Below are 23,308 nucleotides of genomic sequence, written 5' to 3' on the forward strand. Positions count from 1 at the left end.
GTAAATATTCTACTGTTCGCCCTCTCCCCTCTCCCCAATCATGGATTGGATTGGATTGGTCATAGTGGTGATGTCATAGCTTGAAGGTTCAAAGTTGAAGTACAAAGTACAAGTGTTTCTTCGTTTTTCTTCACTTCGTTGTTTGTGCCTTTGGGAAAATGGTTCGTGCGTGGTACATGGATGATGACACCACCACAGATCAGAGGGAAGAGCATCAGTTGAATCCGCCTGTGCCGCTGTCACTCGATGAAGTCAGTGAAAAATCTGGAGTTCTGTATTGGAAGGTAGGCTACATTCTCGTCCACTTACTACAAACGGCCTTGAAGCCTTTCTTTTTTTAGCTTTAATTGCCTCGTTGCAGTTAGATGCAGACAACTACGAACGCGATGGAGAGCTCGAAAAGATACGACGAGATAGAGGGTATTCCTACACAGATGTGATAGAAATATCGAAGGAGAAGCTAGCGAACTATGAAGACAAGGTATGTTTACACATTGCGGGAGCGACGCGTTTTGGCCTTCAATATTTAATCACGGTACCATACGCAGATCAAAATGTTCTATCAAGAGCACCTGCACTCAGACGAAGAGATCCGCTTCGTACTGGAAGGTTGTGGTTTCTTCGATGTACGAGATAAGGATGACAAGTGGATCCGGATTTATGTTACCAAAGGCGACCTACTCGTGTTGCCTGCCGGAATCTACCATCGATTCACCCTCACAACTAAGGTACTTACCAGTATTTGACAAGAGCCTCTGCTACAAAGCTGGTATTTAAAAAGTGCTCCGATGCAAAGGCCAAACCTACCCCCTAGGGAAGATCTGTGTGCCATCTTCAATGCCTCTTAAAAAACGCTGAGAAATGGCCATGTAAGCATGGTCATGTTCAGAATGCTACGGTAGGGTTTAGACCCATTCTTCCCCTACATATCTCCAACCAGAAATCGTAATAGTGCAGCAAACCAAGCTTCATCTGCACCTCTCTCACATCAAAGCGTGAAAAAACTTTATCAGAATAATACACTACGAGGTGGCACACAAGGCTCCAGAAATGTAAAGCTAAAACGTAACACCTATTAGCAACGACAAGTAAACATCCGGAAATTCGGTGTAGTTGTGCCTTTACATCCACAAACTAAGTGTTATCTTTAAATTTCAGAATTACATTAAAGCAATGAGATTATTTGTTGGAGAACCTGTCTGGACTCCCATCAACCGACCAGCGGACGACCACCCGGCGCGTGCAAAGTATGTGGAGACACTCCGCAGAGGCTTCAACGGATGAGGTACAGAAGTGACATCCCAGGTGCGGGGGCAAAGCACGATTTAATGAAACCATGGGGAACAATGATTTTTATGATTCTAAGATGCAGAGCGGCATGTTATAGAATAATATGGTGCTATTTTTATTGAGAAATAAACCTTTTAATGAAACCTTTCGACGTACTACTTTGAAATGCTTCGATACCTGAAATGTGCCGCTAAAAGGGCACGAAAATAAATTATACGGATCATATGTGACGTGCATATGGATAAGACTAGCTCGTGCAAACACTCTCTCACTGCAGCACGTTTAGTGGTCTGCTCCCTGCAATGCACAGCATCCACACCCTGGTTCGCAGAATGCAATATCGTACGCGTTAAAAAACCATTCCCACATAAAACCATGTCTGTCAAACAAGTTTCAAGAAGACAAGTTCATCACTGCATGGCAAGTCATGCTAACAATACTTAACGGCAGTTCAGCTTCCTAACAATAACAATAAAAATTCTCTGGAACAAATAGAAAGAGGGCGCGACATGTATCAAACATAAGTTTGTTAACATTGCGTTTCATAGCTTCCTGTACATTAATTATACAAACAAACCTGAACACTTGCAGTCAGTTCACAGTAGTGCAATGCTACAAAAAGGAAACATAGCGGTAAGACAAATCAATGTGTACTCACGTGTGTAAAGCACTAAAAAATGCAACGAGACAAACTGTGCCCCTACATGGGGCATCAATGATGACTTTTTCTCTTAGGTTTTTCTGCCTGATGGAAAATACTACAATATTTATGGTATTTACACGGTTACCGAATTCTCACATTACTGTATGTGCATATGCACTGTTTATTCACAGATGTTTGCAACGTGCAGATCCATTTAGTTAATCGCGTGACGGTGACCAAAGGCAGATTTGCACATGCTCGGCACCATTTGAACATCCCTGCCACTACTAAAAAAAGGAGGACACTTTCATAATTTATACAGATGTACTATCGGCAGCACCTGGTTCTTCCTATGTACAACTTTTTCCTCCTTGACTTTTTTCATGAGGAGAGATAATCCTTCTTTCCTCCCACTCTTGAGAATTACACAATGTGTACCATGAATTCATGGAAAAAGCGTAGCAAATAAGTGAGGTACATATTGCTAGTAGATGGGGTTTTCCTTTAAGCTACACATTTGTATTCCTGGTAGCTGTGCTGTCAGCCCAGTAGTTCTGGATGGTAACTGCTTCGAGGCTGTTAAGGAAGGAGTCGTTGTCGAGAGAGGTCATCTCTTCCGAGCTCTCCTGCAGCGTAGTAAATTGGAGTAAACCACGAGGACATAACACACTATTGCAGGCACAGTGATAAAGCCTATCAGTATGAAAACATAACATTTTAGACGTGGAAAGTTTTTGACAGACGGCAGCGCATGTGGCGCTCTGTCTTACAAAGAAACTAACGTAGGGACGGCAAAGTCAACTGAGCTATGTTTTAGGTACTGGATGCAAATTTTTGCACCATCACAATAACCACATGGAATTGCTCTGGGCTTACTTTATGTAGTGCATCAATCAGAAAAGATGTGAACAAGCTATGATACTGCGAAAAATATTGCTTTTCGAGAGTTTTGCGAAGAGGGCTTCAGAGGAGAACCTTCATCAATGCTAAGAGGGGAAGTGGACAAGCCACACCTTATGGAAATAAGGAAAAATGCTAACTCCTCATATACAAAACGGATCTGGATAGAAAAGCTATGGGTGAAATATTGTTTTTGAGTTTCCATCAGGTGCAGTTCACTGATCAGCTACTCTTCCAGCAGTGCTCAAGTTTTGTATAAAAAATTGTCTCTAGTCCAGTTTCGATTTATAGAATTAAGCTATAGTCACAGATTCAAAAGGATGTGCATCCTACACAGGACTGAACCCTATTATAAAGTACAGAAGAGAAACGGAAAGATACACACCTTGGGCAGTTCAACATGAGTGTTCATGTAACCACCTCTGAAAGAGTCGTCGATGTAGGCAACATTCTCCGCAGAAGACTTGTCGTTGCCATTGAGAAGCTTAACGAACGGCCTTCGCAAGATAATGTAGGTTGCCAGACCTGCAGAATTGCATACATAATCACACACTGCTTAAATTTGTTTCTGGAGAGCAGAAGAAGCTGCACTGCAACTTGGGGACAAAATACACCGCAGGAGCTGTGCACGACTCGGTGCAATGATTCACCCCTAAGCCACAACGGCTACACGGGATGATAGCAGAAACGCAAAATAATACGCGTGCAAGTACAGCTCGAAGCATACCTATAACAATAAAACAATTTCAACGGGCAGAGGCGCAGCGGAGCCACCCCAGTGGTGCTTGGGAAAGATAAAGGGAGCGAGTGTTTGGGTTAAACCACTCCTATTTGAGGAGAGTCTGTCGTGAACCAGCTGCAATGGCTTGGAATGCAGCGAACATAGACATGACAAACTCCCCTCTAGCTGGAGTGGCCTAGCCCAAACACTCCCTCCCCTGGGGTGGCTCTTCTCCGGCTACAAGAGCTGTTGTCACCGTGCACTTGAGAATAGAGGAAAGGAGTACGTGCCCGTCAGGAGAGCTACAATGGAGATGGCCCCGACGACGATTCCCGCCACTGCGCCACTCGCAAGTGCATAGTTACGCCTGCCCTTCTCCCCTCCTGGAGTGGCCACTGTCCGTACCTCGGTCGGCACAACAGCCTGCGTCGCGGTGGCATCGCCCTCCGCAGTCTCTAACAGTGCATCTTCGCGGGTCTGTTCTGTAATGCTGAGCAGACTGGAATCACTTTCACTGGCATTGTTTGTTGGGTATGCCGACGCTGGGAGCTGTGTAGCACTGTCCACAGTAACAGTCGGCTCCGTACTCGTAGCAAGATGCGTGACGTCAACCTGTCCTTTTGCAAGCTCAGTTGTCGTGGATTCGATTACCGGAGCAGACGTTGCCTGTACTGCAGAGATATTCGACACAGCACTACGTAAATTGAACGCCTCTCTCATAAACTCCTGTGGACGTGGCTCCGGGATAGAAGGTGGAGGAGCACGTTCTCGACCGTTTAGCCAGTTCTGTGGCTTCTCCAAGGGATACATTAGTGTCGACGGGCGGTACTGCGGAAGCTGTACTGGTCTCTGTACCGGCACTGCACTCGGCTGTTCCTGGCCCAAAGGTGGCGCAACCGGCACCCAACCTGTCGTCCCATAGGGTTCCGAAATCGGCAGTGGGTTGGGAAAGAAATGCTGGGGAACGGGTGGCCTGTTGGGATGCTCATAGATCTGCCTGACGAGGTACACGGTGGGAGTACGTTCCACGATGCGGATGACGTCCCCTTGAACGACCGCTCCGGGGGGAGGGATGTGCCCCCGGGGTACACCCATGATGGTGTGGCTTGTATGCAGCAGTGTAGTGCACACTACCAGGACTGCTTGGAAACATTATGACAGAATGTTAGAGAGTGGAGGAATGTACACGATCGTTGTTTAAACAGCCATAATCACCTTTTAAAATGCCCATTCCAGCTGTCAGCTAGGTCTCCTACATCGCTGGGCTTCTTCATCCTGTCTCATGTTATCAGATGTGGAGACATCCTTCCTTCCTAGTGAAGCACACAAGCATTTGGCATGAACCATCACGAAGCTGATCAACAAAGGCAGCAAATTACGTACTGCTGCAGCTCTACAGTTTACAAGCTTAGGAAGCTCGTAAAAATTAGTGCTTACTGCTATATAAAATATGGCATAAAGGAAACAGATGAAGTGATGGCTTTAAAAATCAGATAGATCATAATTAGACCCTGATGTTTTAGGGTTAAACCCGATTTTTCCCCGAATTTGCACCCCGAATTGAAGTTCACCCATCTGGGGTTAAACCCGATTTCTACCTGTAAAACTTCACCTAGGCTAGGCACCTCAAGGCATCGACATACTAGTTCCTCACAAAATATGCGACTGCCCCTTACTTCTGGCACTCTGGATAAGCGGTACAGTGAACGTTTATTCTACAATAATGCCCGATTTCTCCCCGAACTCAGTTTGATGGTAATTTTTCTGCCCGAATTTGCATGAATTTTCAACATCAATTTATTGACCCGATTTCTACCCCCCCGAATTTGGAAAAATATAAAACCCGAAAACTTCAGGGTCTAATCATAATCAGCACTCAGCAGTAATAAGAGGGGTTTACTATGTGATAGACAATGTGGATGTACTACTGGGTTGTTTAATCCAGAATCGAAAGCGTGGAGAGTGTTGCAAAAATATTGTGTGTGTGTGTGGGGGGGGGGGGGGGGGGGGGGGGGAGTTATGTTGAAGCTGTCTAGTTATGTTGAAGCTTGCTGACATATGTGTAGAGCTGAAACAACAAAGTTTCCCAACAAGCAGGTGTCGCAGAGAGAGCACAGGGGTATCTTGGGGAGGGACCTAGCTACTGCATCTGATGCAATGGCATTGCGAGAATATTTCGGTAGGGGTTCTACAGGGGCTTTAAATGGGGTAAGAGGGATTCACCCTTGTTTCCTCTCCCGAATGCACTACCGAAGCTACGATTTCGCGGGTAGGGGGGTCCAACCCCCAAACCCCTGGCTACGTCACTCATATCTGATGCAAGGGCTCTTTGCGCGCTGGAAATATGATTTCGAACAATAGTGACGGCTAAAGTAAATACGACGGCATTTACGTCATTGTTTCATATACGTATACTATGAGCTAGTTCACGGATATAAACAAATCGAAATAAACTACTGGTTAGTGTCTGATCCATGTTTTTTCACTAATGTTGCGCAGTCAGTCGCAATCGTCTATGAGTTCACGTCAGGCTGGGTGAGACTCCCAAGATATCGCGCGCGCGTACTCAACGCTACGGAGATGCTCGCAATTCCTTCCTGTCACACATGTACCGTGAGCTGGCGTGATTACTACTGACAAATTTTTGATGTGTTGCGTCTCCAGATAACGGGGGAACACTTTTCGAAGTGCCCCAACGTTTCTGCTTTTCCACGGAATATAATCCTCATCCTTGCGTTTGAAGCGCGCACAGATGACATGGACGCGTTAAACACGTTGACACATACTCATCCGCACAGAAATGTCAACGCAAAATGGAATTCATACAATAATTCTGTACTTGCACGGCTTGTGCACGCGACTCACCTACATTTCGGATGTTGACGGTCGTTTTGTCAACAAGGAGAGACCGATCGTCCCCCGGGAAACGGTCGCATGGTCAGAAAGCGATCAAAGTCTCCGCTCAAAACTTCACCATTCAAAAGGACGTCACATGCAGGTGTAATCCAGTTTTTCAGGTTAATCCTTTACGCGGCACAACCTTGGCACGAAGACAAAATAACGGCACGCACTTTGCCGTACCGCGAAAAACCAACGGTACGCGACGTTTTCCCACTGCTAGGCTAGGCGTCTTTCATCCTCTGCGAGGGTAACAGATGTAGATGGCGCTCGACCAATGACTGCGAGGCGGAGACATTGTTGTTTCGGTTTTCATTCGGCCTTCACATTAGCCTTCGCTCTCTTTGCCGCTGCGACGAAACCGTAACGTTTTCAGGCTATGAGTTGAGAAGGCATGATCGGCCTTCACTTGTGTGCCGAAGGAACTGTCTTGTCGCAGCTATTAGCACGAAGTCGCGATGATGTTTCGCTTTTTGTCATTTCGTTGACAGTTCATTGTATTTCTTTCGATGCGGATGTTGTTATGCAAAAGCCTTGTGTTTATTTTTTTTTTACAGGCGAAATTACATAAAATACCTATTTTGACGTCCATGCGGTATTATCTTATTACGATCATAAAAGTAACCGCTCATTATTGTTGGTGCTGGTTGTTTGAGAAAGAAAGATTTAAAAAAAAAAAACAATTTGTCGGCATGTTTCTTTTTTCTTTGTTTTTTTTTTTGTTTTCACTGGTGAGATTAGGTGCAAAGCTACCTCGTACTTTTTTTTTTTATTATTATGAATAAACGCTAGCATTGTGCGCCATAATCCCTCGAAATATGCTCTACTCAACCCGAAGATGAATAAAGACAAGCATGCGCTTGTGTCGGTGAGTACTGTATCAACTGCTTTTCAGCTCAGCGTACGCAAGGTGAATATGATCAGTTAATTAGAAATAACGCACGAATCCAGCCTTGACAATCAACGAACGTTTTTTTTTTTTCTTATTTTCTTTTCTTTCGCATTAGCTTTACAAGAGAATGAACGAAGTAGTAGCCCTCCTTACCCTAAACACGTAAGGAAAGGCAAAGTGAAATACCCAATCTTCTTCCTCGTTACGTGGTTGGCGACAAAAGCGAAAGAAGTAGAGCATTTCGACCACGTATCGCAGCGTGCACCAACACAAAGGAAGGCGCCTTTTTTTTTTTTGACGTAGAGCCCCATGTCTACCGAAGCCGAACTTTCTTCAAAGTCAGTCAGCTCTATAAACCTTCAGGGAGCCGCGCTTCACTTACCCAGTATTCCGTGCATGGCATTTTCGCCACTCACTGGACAAAGCGTTTGCAACGGCGGAGTTTTGAATGCAGGTTTTTTTGCTCCTCTATTGTGATTCGTGAGGCGACAGACACTTGTTACGCGCTAGGAGTATATATGACGGCATCCAGAGAATACCGAACACTCCACGCAACACGAAATGTCTCGCATTTTTTGCCGCGTGCGTACTTTTGGAATGTTGTGAAAGAACAGAGCAGACAAGTGACAATAGTGACAGACGGAGGAGGAAAAAAAAAAGAAGAAGAAAATGCTAAAGAACGTTTTGTGTTAGTGAGGGAGAAATTGTCGTTGAGCGATGCTCATGTATGTATAAGAGTTGCATTACGTTGGTACAGGTACAATGCACGTGTAGGTATTATATTGAAAGCGGTCATAGTGCAAAGCATGAATGAAAAAGTAGTAAAATGATTAACTTTTTTGTCTTTCTTGGGAGCAGAAACATCGCCACAACCAATAATCCCTTTCGGGAGTTTAGCGACTGTTTCCAGTGTTTGGGAGCAACTTTCAAGGTCGAGGAACTAAAATGGGGAGTAGGTAATTGAAATCTAGGAGGAGTAGGAGCTGTAATTACTCCCCAAATTACTCATTTTTTTTGTTATAGTGTGATTTGCAGCTACTCCCCATTTTAGTTCCCTGACCTTGAAAGTTACTCTACCGCAATGGTCCCTAAACTTGGCATAAACGTTTTAGTCCCGAAAAGGGCTCATGGCTGTGGCGACGCACCTAGTCCCTAGAACGACTAAAATTACCCCCTCTGTTTTTTTTTTCTTTTTTTTTCTTTCTTAGAGTGTCACGCCTTCGTGACGAAGACAAAGGACAGACCCTTGCACGTCGAGCACAGCGCAATTCGTTTATTGTATGTAAGCGTCTTTCACGCATATTAACCCTTTGTTGCCCAAGGTAGTACCGTCTCCGAGGTGCGGTGCCCTAATATATGTGCCTCCATCGAATGCACAATATGCTATAGCAGTCGCCTATTTAGCATATTGCATGTACGCGTAGAGCCAACGCTCTATAACTATACACACTCGGTTGACTTCCATTTTCGCGATAATTTCCGGGGCTCTCGTTTCCTCAGTTTACTCCGCGTCGCTAATAACGTGTTTTTTTTTTTCTTTTTTTTTCTTCTTTTTACCGCGGAAGTTAACAAGCAATGGAAGTAGCATGGATTACAGGGAACTCAAGCGTGAAACCTCGTGCTGCCTATATGCAATTCCTCTCTTTTTGGGCTAAGCTTGTCCTCGAGAGTTATACGGTTAACGATTGTCGTGATACGATTTTCTGTTGTCAACGCTCTCCAGAGAGGAAGAACACATCATTGCAGAGTCCATTTAACGAAGAGAGGACAAGGTTGTCATTTTTTCCCCGCCCAACAAATACGGTAAGGAAAATAAACGATGCAGGATATTCTTTGTTTTGTGTGTGTGTGTGTATGTTTTTCTTAATTTCTGTTAACACCGCAATGCAACTGTGCACGGCTATAAGCGGCGCAGAGATGTGTACAGATGGAGAGAGGACAGTAGGAAGGAGTGGGAGACAAGGGGTACGTATACGCTCTCTGGAAAAAAAAAAAAAAACGACGACGTAATTTTCGTCATTTTCAGGATCGCATGCATCGCGGTGCTAACGCGGAATAAACGAAAATTAATTGTTTCCCAACGCATTCTTTTTTTCTCCTTGAGAGTGCATGAAACGTCCCCCACCTTCAAAAAAGCATTCTTCATTATTATCGTCTTTTCCCCCGCCCTTCTGCGTAGATCTAGTACATCCACCCGTATAAAGGCGGCGTGGACGTCGTGCCAAGGTCGCGCGGAACACTAGGAGGTGGTGGGTTCGAATCCTACGACCGGCTGTCTGAGGTTTTCCATGGGTTTTCCGGTAGACTTTCCAGACAAATGTCGGCACAGTTCCCCCTGAAGTCGGCCCAGGACGCATACTAACTCTCCCAAATTTTCTCTCTCAACTCTCCAAAATTCTAGAGAAAAATTACACCCTTGACGCAAATATGAAGCATCCAAACCCGGCTTCGTTGAGGATGCACTAGCTGCCTCTATTAGTATAGCGTTGCCCTCACATCCTCTTAGAGATAAGACAACGATAGGGTGACGCATCAAGAAGTGAGCAAGAAACAGACCTGTACAGAAGGGGCAATGCCTACGGGTCACGCCTGCAATCGAATGATTAATGTCACTGGCTGCAATAACCATTACTATATAAGGCGCCAAGGAAGTGATATGTCGTGTCTCGTGTCTATACCACGAACACGGGATAAGGTTCTAATCTCCCGAGAAGTCTTTTCCGTGCTATGAGAGCTTTTTTCGAAGCTGCCGTCCTTCGCGCCATATGAAGTGACAGGAATGGAATTTTCATATTTTGAAAGCTGGCATTGAAGCATGACAGACAGGAAGGAATACAGGGTCTCTTGCGTCGTTATACGCATCTATTACTGTGCGTGTCTTTTAACAACCCAGCTGGTCTTCGCCTCACCTCAACTGTCGTCTAAGTTTAACTGTCTTTAAGTTTGTTTATTATTTGCTTTTGTTTAGAATGCTCTTCCCGTTGGAGGCCCAAATCGATGTGTTCAACATTGTACGTACAAACTTGCACATGCCCGTTGTAACAATTGAGAGAAGAAAATCGTCAGATTACGTCAAGCTCCTCAAGTTGTTGAGAAATTGAGCGCAAGTTGAATAATGCACTATTTCAGCAGGTAGGCCGTTCCACTCGAGTGCTGAACGAAAGAAGGAGTACCATTAAAAGCAATCGCTTTATGCAGGTAAATATCTATATTGGCGATGGCAGTTTGTGTCCCTAGTATAGTGATGGGTGAAACGAGACTTTTAGCTGGTTTAAAACGACGTGGCCGCACCAGCAGCATGGCCTATAGAGGTTATAGCAGGTGTCCGTTGGTGGCAGCGCCAAGGTTCGAATCCTTCCACTATATAGAATTCTGTGCTGTATCGGGATTTCCCTGGGATGTTCTGCAGACTTTCCAGCCGGACGTTGGCACAGTTCCCCTGAAGTCTCCCCTCCCCCGACCACCCCTGTCTCTTACTCCTGTCCATAGCCACGGTTTCTTCGCAGTGCTGACACGTTGTGGACGTTTGTCGCTTCGGCGCCGTTCTCTTCACACCCAGATTCCCAAGCAATACAACATCTTGGCCGAATATTGGTCCAATATTGGCCCAATCTTGGTGCAATGTTGGGCCGGTATTGCGAATATTGGCCCAATATTGGCAATAGAGGGCCAATATTGGCCCAATCTTGGTGCAATGTTGGGCCGGATTGCGAATATTGGTCCAATATTGGCAATAGAGGGCCAATATTGGCCCAATCATGGTGCAATGTTGGACCGGTATTGCGAATATTGGACCAATATTAAGCCAAGATGATGTCCTGCTTGGGAATTGACGTTTGCAGCGCGCGAATTCCACAGGAGGAGTACCAGATAATCAAGACCGCCAAGAATATTTCACGTCAGTCCATTTTCGAGCCGGCCACAATTGCCGGGTACGGCGCCGTTTATCGCGCCTCATTACAGAAAAAAAGAAGAAGAAAAAAAGAAAAGAAAAACGAAGAAGAAAGAAGGTACAAAGACACCTCGTGAACCACCTTATTCTTACTTCCACGGTTGGCAGAGTTGGCATTATATTTAGCTGCCGGCTACCGTAGTGTGTCTCTCGTATACACGAAGGCCATATACTGTCAAGGCGTGCGACGTGCCCCTTCTCGCCGCGATTCTGTTGCTGCTGGCGATCTCTTTTGTTTTCCTGCCATTTGCCACACGCAACGGAGCTGCTCCATTGTCCTTGCTCGTATTTTTGCCCTCTCGCCCGAGGAACAATGGAAACCCCATCGGCTCGTTTTCCCAAGTGGAGAAGCGTACGGATGGTTTGTCATGATGACCATCGCGCCCTATATCTTGACAGCGGGGAATATTGCGTAACTGATTTCAAAATGGGGAAGGAGGTTGTTGCGACTGAATTATGCGTAAGAGCGAGGAAAAGCGATCGTTCACGTTGACCCCCCCTGTCTGGCCCACATGCATCGTGAGAAGATTCAAAAGAGAAATCACGAAAGTGCCGGCGGTCAGTGTAACTTTCCTGCCTCCTTCTCTCTCCGCAACATGTTATGGACGGACCTACACGGCTGTCGACGTTTGTGGGCCCGGTGAGCCCTATCGCAGTAAGATAATATTTGGGAGTCGATTTCAAGTAAAGCATTCTTAATCCTCGTCTTAAACTGTTAGGCGAGGTCCAATCCTCATTTCTGGTCGTGGAGACATCGTTGTAACCCTCAGGATCATTTGATATTTGAAAGAAAGTGGATGAAATGCATTATGTCTATGGGAAAGAGGCGGGTAGGCAGATGGAGCCAACTTCAAGGCGATGTGTGGCAATGGTAAAAGACGTATCAGTTTAATATGGTTTCCGGGGGATCCTTCAGTGCAGAAACAGCACAAGAGATATGAGTGTTGGAGCATGCAGTCGGCCAAGCCCGTGAAAACGTCACTTCTGTGACACGGACACTGCACGGACTGCTGTTGAATGTGGATGGCATTACCCCGTAGACAATAGGTGCAACGTTAGGCCCGGCCATTGATCGCTGAGCTCACGTTTCAGTACGACGCTGATGTAGGAGCATCCGTGCGCTGCAGCAAAATGGCAGCGCACTCCTATTGTGACTTTCTGCCTAATCTCCATAGCTGGCTGGGTCACGAGGGCTCGACGGACGCACTCAATGCTACATAGCTTCTACAATGGCCAGTTCCGGTCACTAGCCTGCCATCCCCTACAGTTATGCCAAATAAACGTGACGTCAGATATAAAAGAAACAAGGCTGAGTGAATCCGACACACTTGTATAGGCGCAACAATTTTTCCACGTCCGTTTTAAAATGTACGCGTTCTCTAAATTCCTCTGTGTACACTATACCGACATATCCCATCTACAACGTGGTACTAATCGTCTTTTTATAAAACGGATGATGCAACTTGTGTCTTCCAGTGCATATTATTTTCGTCAACTTTCAGATTCAAAATACAACGAAGGGGGTATACCTAAGTATATCACCTTCCTCCTCCTCCAATGCGGAAAACTCGATAGAAGGCACCAGAGGTCACGCCTTAGATACGACAAAGTACGTAAAAAAAACGTGTTTGCGTTTCCATCCTGTAGACACCTTTTCCATTTTAAATAGAGGGAAACACGTAAGACTCCAAACGCCCCAGAATCAATGAAATCAAACAACTGAGGCATCCTGGCACTAGCACTTTTTCCTGAGCTGTTTGATTGTTAGATTACCTTTCACATCCGCAGCTTGAATTAGACTAAGTGAACGACAGTACAGTCTCAGTATAACAAAGTGTAAAGTACCTATATCAAACTACACTATAAGTATAACAAAGCCAACGGGACCCAGGAAAAATTCGATATAAGAGACAGTTCGATATAATCGGAGTGCCCACAAAAACAGCCTCGACTACTAGCCTCGGAAGCCTCAGCACCGTGGAAGCCTTTCAAAAATATTTAAACAACGAAAGGAATATCGGTGATGAGCACGTTGGCAGCCTCTGAATTTAGGTGACAAAAATGAAGAAGAAGAAAAAAAAAAGGAAAAAGGACATGAGCTGAGTTCGTCATACGGGCCTCTGTCGGCCCGGAATCGGTCGGCAGTATAGTTCAAATTATCGACTTCGAAACGCATACATTTCTTTTCTTTTTTTTCGTACAGATGCATTGATACAGTGGCAAGATTCAGTGATCGAGAGGAAGTGTCCTCCACTCTCCGTTATATCGCCTTCCCTAGAGACCTCGGCTCATCGCTCATCGCTTTTACTCTTTCTTAACGCATCGGAAGCTCCTTGACCGCAGGAAGTAACGTCCGAAAGCGATGCGTGATATCTAGGTGTATGCACACAGAGAGCGGCCAGTTACTATCAGTGATCCATCTCCTAGGAAGGGGGACACGTTGGGTGACCCACTAAGCAGCAGTGTTTTTTTGTGACCGTACATTACGCAACTGCCCGGGGCAGTGTCTGGTCTGCTTCCTGGAACTAACGCACATTTGCGACCACAAATCATAGGTGAAAGTAGCAACGGCACACGACGAGCCGTCAGGAGCGTTTTACTTGTTTATGCTTTGTACTTATTTTTCGCCGCGCTTTCGTAAACGATGCGAGGGGTGCCAAGAGTGTATGTTTTTCGCGCCCACGTTCTTTCATTTTTTTCTGCATACTTCTCGGCTACTTGGCATGTCCCGTTTATTTGCGTCTCATGGAAGCTGCTAATGGTTCTGCGGGAGGTAGGCGTGGGCTTTAATGCGTGGTAGCTGTTGCAAGAGAAGAAGCGGTGGGAGTGTCGTCTGCTTTGATTGTGACCGTGACGTCAGTGATGGAGTACATTAATTTGCGGAAATTTTGGGGACGTGAACCACAACCATGATGCCATTCCATAATATTGTATCTCATACTTACGACGAGATATATCGAGACTAAAAGTATTTCACAATTTATTCTCAAACAAGCTGGTATTGTACAGTCCAACTTGGATGTCATCGGCACAGACCATTCCTGAAACCTCTTTTTCCTGTCACTCCGCGCTCCAGTTAGATCAAGCTATCCCAATCCAGTGCTCAGATGCTATGTCCTCCTACCCTCTGTTCATGACGATCTTGGGTGATGCTTCCATTTTCTCCGAGTACTTTCTGGAGGCATTCTGGAACGCTGCTTCGATCAACTTATCAGTTTCCACTCGACTCGAGTCCTTTTTCCCTACGTCTTGTTCCATCCCGGTCTCCCTGCTGGTCCTGGTGCTCAACTCCGGCGGCTCTGTCACGGCTGGTGGAAACGACGCTGGTGGGGACGCCGTGTGTGGTGGTGGTGGTGGTGGTGGTGGAGGTGGGGGTTGTGGTGAAAGGGGTGGCGGAGGCAGTGGGTGAGGGGATGAATGGCGTCTCCCAGAATTTCCGACTATTATGAGAGGAGTCCAAGCTCCAGGTGTGACCACAGCAGTCTGTGGAGACCAGACGTGGTGGGGATGATCAATACTGTTCACCGCGTGAGATCTGATGGTGTAGATGCCAGGTGTGAAGTGGGGCTCAGGCTCGGGAACGTCATCTTGGATAGTTCGGATGATGATGATTTGAGTCGGATGGGACGGGTTGACAGGAGGTAGCAAGAAGATGGCTGCCCATAGCACTACAAGAAGAGGAGAAGGTTCGTTGGTCGAGATCAAGGAGAACGAAATCTGGAAGGAGTCGAATTTCGGAACAAGAATCGTTCCTTTCAAACCCCCCTGTGTAGGTCCGTCCGTGGCTTTACAGGGTCACGTGACAAAGCCATTTAAATGCGTTTGGCGCAATACCCAAACATATATGTACCTAATCTGCCCCCTGTCTTCCTTTGAAAGGAACACCACAAAGGCTGTGAGTAACTGTGGGACGCTTGTCGACCATTATCGCGTTGAAGGCCGTTTCGCATAAACAGCTTTGGCATGTCTGACGCGCAGGAATGGGGACTTCCAATTTAGACGTGTCCTCATATATCAAGGTACACGAGAAGGCTCGCGGAAATTTTTCTTTTTTGTTGTCGTGGGAAGATGACTATTAGGATGCAAACCGTACACACAAACATTGAGAACGAACACTGGCAGAGCATAAAAGCAGAATGCAAGCGAACTGGTGCAGGCTATAGTTGCTGGTCTCATATGGTCTGTATGGTTTGCCTGCCCACGTGCACTCCCAGAACTCGGGGGAATGTTAACAACAATTGAATGAGGCCAGAATACGCGAATTATGTGCGATATGCCAAGACTTCGCATCGAAAAGGAACACGAAGTGTCACGTACTCGTCGTACACCTGCACAGGGAACACTACCAGACTCTTCCCACGAAACTCCTCACAGCGCAGGGCACTATATAGTTGATGATGGAAGGATTTGGACTTACCCCCATGAAAGATGAGGGCCATAGTGCTTCCAGTCGTCCTCCAAGACTTGTGGCAACCAACTGGTCACGCGGAAACGCTCTCGCTTATATGGCTCGGTAATGGTCACACTGTTGGCTCCAGAGTGAAAAGGGATATCGCGTGATCGCCGCTACACGCAACGGCCGTCAAATGACAACTTAATCAAAGGCCCGCTGGCAACAATTTCCTCTTAGCGATTGAGTTACTTTTAGGCGTCTCTTTCTTGTCCGCGACTCAACATGTGTGACCGAGAGTCCATCGGGAATAGTGGCCAGCAAATTCAGCCGAGAAAGAGGCGTCGGGCGAGAGCGTCACAGTTTTGCGAGATCAGTGAAGTGTGTACTATATCATCAGCTCTGCCAGGAGGCATTGTTTCGTATCGTCGCAAAAATATATATGATTCCTCTCACGTGGAACATTCTCGTGGATCAAGCTCAATGGATTGGAACGTAGTAAAAACTATTTGTTCTGCCAGAACGGAAACATGTTCACAGCTTTTGAACGAAAGAGTGATGTCATGCGTCACGCAACAATGCTCAGTTCCTGAGATGACACTGCTCCAGAAAGCAGGGGTCGGTCATATCCGTGGGCAACTCCCACATAGATGAACGCTGCAATAGACCTCTACCCGAGGAACATCATCATGACGTTGGTAGACAGACTGAAACCGAAACAATTCGGAAGAGGAGGGCTGGGTTCCAGGAATGGGCACTTGGGACCGAGGGTCGCGTCCCTTTCAGGGACCATCGTAATCCCCTGAAGACCTTGGATTTCGGTCGCGGCCTTGTTCGCCCCCTAGCTTCGAGCGTAGTTCAGGTTCAGGTTCAGGTTCGCCTAGTCCCTTTTGAGATAGGGGACACCACAGGCGAGAAACGGATAATGTCTAGGCCAAAGGAAAAACAGGGAGAACAGATCCCTGGTTCGGCGTTGAGGTCGGTGCTTCTGGAGCTCCCCGCGGTGTCTCCGGCCGAGGTGGTTGGCTTGGATTGACAGCTGACTTTGCTCTCCGTTGGGACTCTTGGCTAATATTCCGGATTCGGTTTCTGAGAGTGCTTCTCACCTGTCTCTCCCAGTTCGCTAGATGTCGTTTGCACTTTTATGTCCCTAGCCTTCTGCATTTGGTAGGTTTTCTAGTCCGAGTGCTAGTGCGATACTGGAAACTTCAGGCCGTGTCATTTGGGTAGCTGGGCATCTCAGCATTACATGTTCTATATCTTCTTTCTCTGTACCACACAGGGTAATTTAGGTTTAGGATTGCCTATTCCCTCGTTCAACTCTACCAAATTGGTGCTGCTGTCGAACACTATGACGTCATTTGCTTTCAAACAGGGAGAGGTCTATAGTTCGTCGTAGTCTCTTGAAACCTTGATCTTAAAATGTCTGCAACGTTTCTTTAGCACAGCAAACACTTGCACCGTCCCGGCATGGTGTTTGTATTGGGAGGTACACAGGGTGTTTATTTTTAGTCGGTACCTACGAGAGCAGCATGGATGCCGTTTTCGCGGGTGAGTTTTCCGGCCAGGCGGACCGTCTGTCGAAGAGAGTCCACTATAGAGGCTTTCCAGGAAATGTGAGGTAGCAAAATTGGAGCCACTCATTATTTAAGACCACCTCATTTAAAAAAAAATCCTAAAACGACTAAGTACGTTGAAATATGCACTTTCGAATTTCGCTATGCAAATGAGCCGAAACCGAAGCCACGTGCTTTGAAACTATCGAACCGATTGGAGTGGGTGCTTGCAGTGTGAGGATAGTGCAGTGCAGAGGATAAGGTGAGTAATAATATACGCATCAGCTCCCGTGAGCTATAGTGGCAGACCATGCCGAGAATGGGAGGTGACCTGGGTTCGAATCCGTGCGCCGGCTGTGTTGTCTGGATGTTTTCCCTCGGACGCTTTAAGACAAATGTCGGCACAATTCCCCGTGAAGTCGACCCAGGACGCGCGATGCCCCCTTGCGTTAGTGGTGACGTTGCCACCGCCGTATATGCGCCTAGTTTCGGTTTCGGCCCTTCCGCGTAGCGTAAGCTGACTGGCAACGGATGAGGTATATCAAGGTACGTTCTTATTTCGGGACTTTGTTAAAAATTGTGTGGTTTTAAATAACGACTGATCACAGCTTCTTTTTAATGAAAGTGTCCGTGTCAAATGAAATAAAAAAAACTTGTACACTTTGTACTCGATTTTCTCGCGGAGAATCTTGAGGATTCTCGTCTGGAAACGCCGTGGAAGTGCTGCGCTATCATACTCATGCTACAGGCTGCATACACGATGCATACTCTCGTGCGTCGTACATAACATGACATATATGCTATGGGAGCAGTGTTGGGGGCTAGTCAGTGACGTAGCCGGGGGGGGGGGGGGGGTCGTGGTCAGCGGTCCAACAAGGAATAAAATGGCACTATAGTTTACAAATCGACTGCAACAGATGCGACCATCACTTTACGCAACACCACATGGGATGTCAAAATCTCACTTGTGCTGACAAGCAAATGTATAGTCACAGAGTTATCAGAGGCACCCACAGGCTAGCCCCTTTGGTTTTAGAACGCTGTTCAGGAAACATATTGAAAGACATTCCAGAGGAGCAGCCTGGAAACGGTCCAGGAAGATACCTGGAGTAAGCAGATTTTCTGGAACAGAATTGCAATCCTGCAAGCTGGATGCTGTGAATTCCACACTGTGCTATACAAACGTCCTCCACACCAGAAATGGACAATTCCACGTCTCCTATGGCTTAATCCAACACAGAAATATATTGCATTATTTATTCGTGGCCCGACCATGCATAGCACGAATTTACTGCCTAGTGCGGACTCATATGGCACCATTTGTATTGCAATATTGTTAGCAGCACTGCTACAACTTCAAATATAAACTTCCTGTAAACACAAAGTAATCATTATACACATAAAATATCAGTGTAACAAACTGCAGTAAATGAACATCTGGAGAGACGTGTGTTCAGTTAACGGGTATAGCAACAGGTCCCCAGGTACACTCCATGTAACGAACCCCTTTCACAGTTCTACATCGAGAACGGTGCACCAGTATAAAATCTACCCTTGTTTCGAGGCAGCTCCGAAATTAGACACTGACTTGCTGCATGGGCTTCAGATTGGGAGATACCTGCAATGGAGATGAAGAAAAGTTTTGTTTTTTGGCATATCAAAGCGTAGTATTGTATATTTACTTCAAATGGACACCCTGTGCTTTTCCTGATGTCGTCCACTGTGAGGCCATCAGCAATCTCTATCAGGGTAAGACCCTTCTGCTCACATACATCAAAAACACCCTGCAATAAAACGCAATTTGATGCAACATATATTGTCGGTACCACTAAAATGCGCCGTCTCACCTTCTCTGTGATGATAAGGTCGACGCAGCGCTCTCCAGTCAATGGTAGAGAACATTTAGTGAGGATCTTGGGTTTGCCCGCCTTTGAATTGTGTTCCATCGTGACCACGACTCGTGTGCCTGCTGCCTTGCTTGACACCAAATCCATGGCACCACCCATACCCTTCACAAGTTTACCCTAGGGAAGACAGCGGTGAATAAGTATGCACTTGTGTTTTAGGTGTTTTTTTTAAATAGGGCAAAAAAATTGTATCTTATTTCGGGAGCTATAGAAGAGGTAAAAAATGGGAGATTGCTGGTGAAAAAGCAGGTTTTTGAGTGAAAAAAAGACTACAAAGAGAGAGAGGCAGGAGAGAGAAAAAAAACACACTTCTCACATTTCATATGATCATGAAATGCTGTGCTGAGTGCTTAGTGTTGTCTAAAGCCTGTGTTGGTGGCTGAATTTCTGCCTCGGTAATTCCTTTTTTGTTGGGGGGCGGGGCGGGCCGGGGCTCAGGCCCCCAAGCACCCCCGCAGCCGGCGCCTATGCTGTATGCGTAACTAAGCGGAGGCCTGCCTTATTTTGTACAGCATTGAGTAATCCCAGAAATTACCGGGATCATCCAGTTGGCAAGGTCCCCATACTGCGACACCTCCATGGCTCCCAACATGGTAAGATGAATGTGGCCACTACGAAAAAGAGAGAACCTCGTTGCTTCCTTATTAACGCACTTCGCATCAACATTGATGCTTCCAGCGCATTCCTTACTATCAATATAAAATTCTACCGTGCGCCACTTACCCCCTAATTATGGCAAATGACTCGTCACTGCTAAAGTACGAACAACCAGGCAGAGCAGTCACGGTTTCTTTCCCGGCATTGATAAGATCTGGATCCACCTCTTCCTCCGTTGGATAGGGACCCTGCAAATACGGAAGGTTTGAAAATATGGCTAAAAAAGTTTTTGGAGCAGCACCTATTTCTGCAGACGCTGCACGAGCTAACCGCACGTAACAAAAACACATTTGTCGAGTACTTACAACGCCCAAGATACCGTTTTCGCTGTGCAACACAACCTGCATGCCCTTGGGAATGTAGTTGCTAGCTAGAACAGGTATGCCGATACCCAAATTGACTGCATTATCGATAAGGAAGAACAAGATTATGTCTGTACCACTGATATTCACTACGTGACCTTCTCGAGAAAAAGATACCGTACATCCCGTCCTTGAACTCGAGGGCAGCTCTCTTGATGATTCGATTTCTGGTGTCTTCGCCTGGTCCTTTTTTACTTTCAGCTGACTTGCTCCTCGTCTTCTTTTTCTGGGTCGTCAGAAAGAGACAACAATTCTTGCATTGAGAACTTAAAATCTTTGCAATGGGCACACACGTACGCATATCTACGGTTTACTGCAAGAGTTGCTTCTACCTCTATCCTCTTTTGGACACCAGGAGGCTGCTTAAAGACACACTTCACATAGATTCCTGGGATGTGAACGTGTTCTGCGGGAATGTCTCCAATCTCCACTATTTCTTCTACCTGCATCAAGGCGAGATAGAAGAATGCGCAAGCTCAGGTCAAACTTTTGCATCATTCCGATGCAATTTTATGTTATGGTTATGGTTGCATCATTAAACTTACTTCGGCGATTGTAAATTTGGCCGCTTTGCACATTGGAGGGTTGAAGTTTGATGCTGTCTTCCTGCACGAAAGAAAAATGTGCGTAGATGATGAGGCAGTTGTTACGGATATGCACTGAATATTCAGTAAGTAACTAAATAGATATATAAAAAGTTAAATGAAATATTTACTCAGGGCTATCCCAGACTTCAAACTCCCTTGAAATCTACGAGATCTGGGTCTACATGAGGGTTTAGTCTACAGTGGGTTTAGTCTACATGAACTTCTTCGACTGCAAGGCAGCAACAGCAAAGTCGGCACAGTACCACAATAAAGTTATTTAAGTGTTTCTGACGTCTAATGATCTTCTCAGTATTTCTTTTTTTTAGTTTAGTGCTAAACTTTTCTCTCACATAAAGACACACTGTCATAGACAAACTTTGGTGCTGACACCAATTCTGCTCCTGATGCTATGCGGAGCATTCAAGTACAACAACAGTCGAGCAAACATGAAGGACATAATTAGACAGTGTTATGTGAAACCAGAAATCCGCAAGTTATTTCAGATAAATTTCCTTTACAGATCCTGTGACTTCTGTACGTTAAAAACAAAAAAATCAAAGACAGGTGGGCAATGAGAAATTGTACCTGAATATCAGGTTCCCAGCCTTGTCGGCCTTCCATGCTTTGACCAGTGCAAAGTCTCCAGTAATGGCATGTTCCATGATGTAGTTCTTCCCATCAAAAACTTCATGCTAACGTTGGAGGAGAACAGTTAGGTACTCTGTGTTGATTGAATGCTGCATCATATTTACTGCACGGGGTTTACCTTTCGAGGTTCACTTTTCAGCTTCACGTTGCCATTGCTGTCATAGCATATTGGAGCACCCCCTTGGTGAATTAATGTGCCGTATGCAGTCGGTGTGAAGAACGCAGGAATGCCTGCACCACCAGCCCGCAGTCGCTCCGCAAGTGTTCCCTGCACAATATACACCAAATCATATTGTACCCTCTTTCAGCTGGTGTCACAATCCCATGATGTAAGGAATAAGGCCTTCGTACCTGAGGAACAAACTCGAGTTCCAGCTCACCGGAGAGGTACTGGCGTTCAAATTCTGCATTTTCGCCAACGTAAGATGAGATCATGCGCTTCACCTGCAAGAATAAATGTCCCTGACTGATAGCAGGTGTATGCGATGCCAAAACCTGATCACAATGACTCCGCAACATATCGGCACGTATAACACATTATATAATACTTTTATCTAGGTGTCTACTGTTCGTACAACTACTCTAATTGTCATCCTGTATTCAAAGCAGGTATTCGAAGTAATAGATTGTTGACAAATTATCAGTTGTACCTGCCTAGACCTCAGGAGGACACCCAAACCAGCATTGTCCACTCCGGCATTATTGCTGACAATTGTCAGGTTCTTTGCTCCTGTTTTTGAAAGTGCTGAGATGAGGCACTCTGGGATACCGCACAGACCAAAACCTAGAAAGGACCCTCGTGGTGGTTAGAGCTTGACTCACACACGTACCTCACATAAGGTGTCGTAATCGAGGCACTAACCTCCAACAAGTACTTTGGAACCATCCTTAATATCCTTCACAGCTTCATCAGCAGAACCTATGAAGTGTGCATTCCTGTTTGATATAGCCGGAATACAGCCTTTCTGCGGACAAGGAACATGAATGTTAGACAAGGGGGCGGCATAAGACCGAAGCGATACCGCAGAGGAAAAGAAATGAAAAGGAGTGGGCCTGCTTCAACAAGTTCAGCATCCCCTTTTGCAGTAACGCGCAGCCATGAAGAGCGGTGCAACAATAAACTCTAACGAGCATGGCTATATCAGCTCTGTCGGCATGGTACGACTCTTGTATGACATCGTTGTAAACATTCTATACGACACGCAATTATACGTTGTTTCCCACTAGTACGCGCTACAATATGCACTATTATTTGCAAATTCAAACTATTAGGGGACGTTTTTTATTTTGTTTTACCTGTATACGGAGGATTTTCGTGCTGTAGACTGCTCGGAGGCAACTATTGCGTAACAGTACAGTCGTTGCCATTATCGCTTAGCAACTTCTGCCACTTGCTTCACAATCACAAACTATCACCCGTCTGCCGTCGATTTCGTCGCACGATGTTGTTCGTATACTTTTGCCAAGGCCACGCGATGGTTGAGCGTTGAGCGCTGAGCTACAACAATCTGTCTGCCGCGACCTTGCTGAGAAGCCTATCAGTATTTAGCGTGCACTGCGCTCATTGCATGGCTATACTATAGTTAGTTAGTTCCGAGGTTTAGACTAGACTTCAGTGAAACTCAAAACTCAAAATGGACGAGTAGACAGACGAAAAAAACAATGGTGGTCGCGATAACGCTGCAGCTGTCGCCAGTCATAGTTTCGGTTTCGATTCAGGTCCGGTTTCTACGGAACCGCGCGCACGAGGTGTGCCGAAAAAAGAAGAAGCAAAAAATAAGTAAATAAGAAAAAAGTGCGAGCAGAGGAGGATTAAAAAAAAAGGGAAATCGCCCCCTCCACGCAAAAAAATAAAATAAAAATAAATATCGAGAAAGAAACTGCCCTCATCCCTGGACCACCCGC

The 23,308-nt window shown here is 45.9% G+C and overlaps 4 protein-coding genes across 6 annotated transcripts; 1 reads left to right on the forward strand and 3 right to left on the reverse strand.

The window, feature by feature from the left end:
• Positions 1-76: 76 nt before the first annotated feature.
• Positions 77-1,438, forward strand: LOC135393864 (acireductone dioxygenase-like). Its single transcript, XM_064624183.1, has 4 exons — positions 77-284; positions 362-481; positions 549-728; positions 1,159-1,438. Exons 1-4 carry the CDS (start codon positions 159-161, stop codon positions 1,282-1,284), a joined length of 552 nt encoding a protein of 183 aa, XP_064480253.1. The 5' UTR covers positions 77-158; the 3' UTR covers positions 1,285-1,438.
• On the reverse strand, positions 1,382-6,704 carry LOC135393863 (uncharacterized). Of its 3 annotated transcripts, none has more exons than XM_064624181.1 (5): positions 6,424-6,704; positions 4,770-4,867; positions 3,845-4,696; positions 3,219-3,358; positions 1,382-2,559 (listed from the first exon to the last, which is right to left on the reverse strand). In XM_064624181.1, exons 2-5 carry the CDS (start codon positions 4,783-4,785, stop codon positions 2,443-2,445), a joined length of 1,125 nt encoding a protein of 374 aa, XP_064480251.1. In that variant the 5' UTR covers positions 4,786-4,867; positions 6,424-6,704; the 3' UTR covers positions 1,382-2,442. The 3 variants fall into 3 exon arrangements, with proteins under 3 accessions (XP_064480251.1, XP_064480252.1, XP_064480250.1); XM_064624182.1 differs by having other exon boundaries at positions 3,845-4,693; positions 6,420-6,704; XM_064624180.1 differs by having other exon boundaries at positions 6,420-6,704.
• Positions 6,705-14,259: 7,555 nt separating this feature from the next.
• On the reverse strand, positions 14,260-23,059 carry LOC135393865 (succinyl-CoA:3-ketoacid coenzyme A transferase 1, mitochondrial-like). Its single transcript, XM_064624184.1, has 16 exons — positions 22,700-23,059; positions 22,266-22,368; positions 22,054-22,187; positions 21,755-21,847; positions 21,522-21,671; positions 21,341-21,447; positions 20,714-20,774; positions 20,501-20,611; positions 20,286-20,394; positions 20,112-20,206; positions 19,873-19,994; positions 19,685-19,760; positions 19,090-19,266; positions 18,925-19,026; positions 15,714-18,860; positions 14,260-14,964 (listed from the first exon to the last, which is right to left on the reverse strand). Exons 1-15 carry the CDS (start codon positions 22,769-22,771, stop codon positions 18,819-18,821), a joined length of 1,554 nt encoding a protein of 517 aa, XP_064480254.1. The 5' UTR covers positions 22,772-23,059; the 3' UTR covers positions 14,260-14,964; positions 15,714-18,818.
• On the reverse strand, positions 14,417-15,735 carry LOC135395183 (uncharacterized). The gene is made up of 2 exons (XM_064626423.1): positions 15,714-15,735; positions 14,417-14,964 (listed from the first exon to the last, which is right to left on the reverse strand). The coding sequence occupies exons 1-2, from the start codon at positions 15,733-15,735 to the stop codon at positions 14,417-14,419; spliced, it is 570 nt and encodes a 189-aa protein (XP_064482493.1).
• Positions 23,060-23,308: the final 249 nt, after the last annotated feature.

This window comes from Ornithodoros turicata, chromosome 5 (assembly GCF_037126465.1).
Source record: "Ornithodoros turicata isolate Travis chromosome 5, ASM3712646v1, whole genome shotgun sequence".
NCBI lineage: Eukaryota > Metazoa > Arthropoda > Arachnida > Ixodida > Argasidae > Ornithodoros > Ornithodoros turicata.

What these genes read in the sequence shown, in the direction of transcription:
- LOC135393863 (XM_064624181.1), bottom strand. An exon ending in CATTGTAGCTCTCCTGACGG is followed by an intron (nt 3,359 to 3,844) that starts GCACGTACTCCT and finishes GCAATTCTGCAG; the next exon opens with GTCTGGCAACCTACATTATC. An exon ending in CTCATGTTGAACTGCCCAAG is followed by an intron (nt 2,560 to 3,218) that starts GTGTGTATCTTT and finishes ACTACGCTGCAG; the next exon opens with GAGAGCTCGGAAGAGATGAC.
- LOC135393864 (XM_064624183.1), top strand. Translation starts at nt 159, where the DNA reads ATGGTTCGTGCGTGGTACATGGATGATGACACCACCACAGATCAGAGG. An exon ending in TAGCGAACTATGAAGACAAG is followed by an intron (nt 482 to 548) that starts GTATGTTTACAC and finishes TACCATACGCAG; the next exon opens with ATCAAAATGTTCTATCAAGA. An exon ending in GATTCACCCTCACAACTAAG is followed by an intron (nt 729 to 1,158) that starts GTACTTACCAGT and finishes TTTAAATTTCAG; the next exon opens with AATTACATTAAAGCAATGAG.
- LOC135393865 (XM_064624184.1), bottom strand. Translation starts at nt 22,771, where the DNA reads ATGGCAACGACTGTACTGTTACGCAATAGTTGCCTCCGAGCAGTCTAC. An exon ending in GCTGGGAACCTGATATTCAG is followed by an intron (nt 20,775 to 21,340) that starts GTACAATTTCTC and finishes TCTTTCGTGCAG; the next exon opens with GAAGACAGCATCAAACTTCA. An exon ending in CCAAATTTACAATCGCCGAA is followed by an intron (nt 20,612 to 20,713) that starts GTAAGTTTAATG and finishes GCCTTGATGCAG; the next exon opens with GTAGAAGAAATAGTGGAGAT.
- LOC135395183 (XM_064626423.1), bottom strand. Translation starts at nt 15,735, where the DNA reads ATGGCCCTCATCTTTCATGGGG. An exon ending in GGCCCTCATCTTTCATGGGG is followed by an intron (nt 14,965 to 15,713) that starts GTAAGTCCAAAT and finishes CTCTTCTTGTAG; the next exon opens with TGCTATGGGCAGCCATCTTC.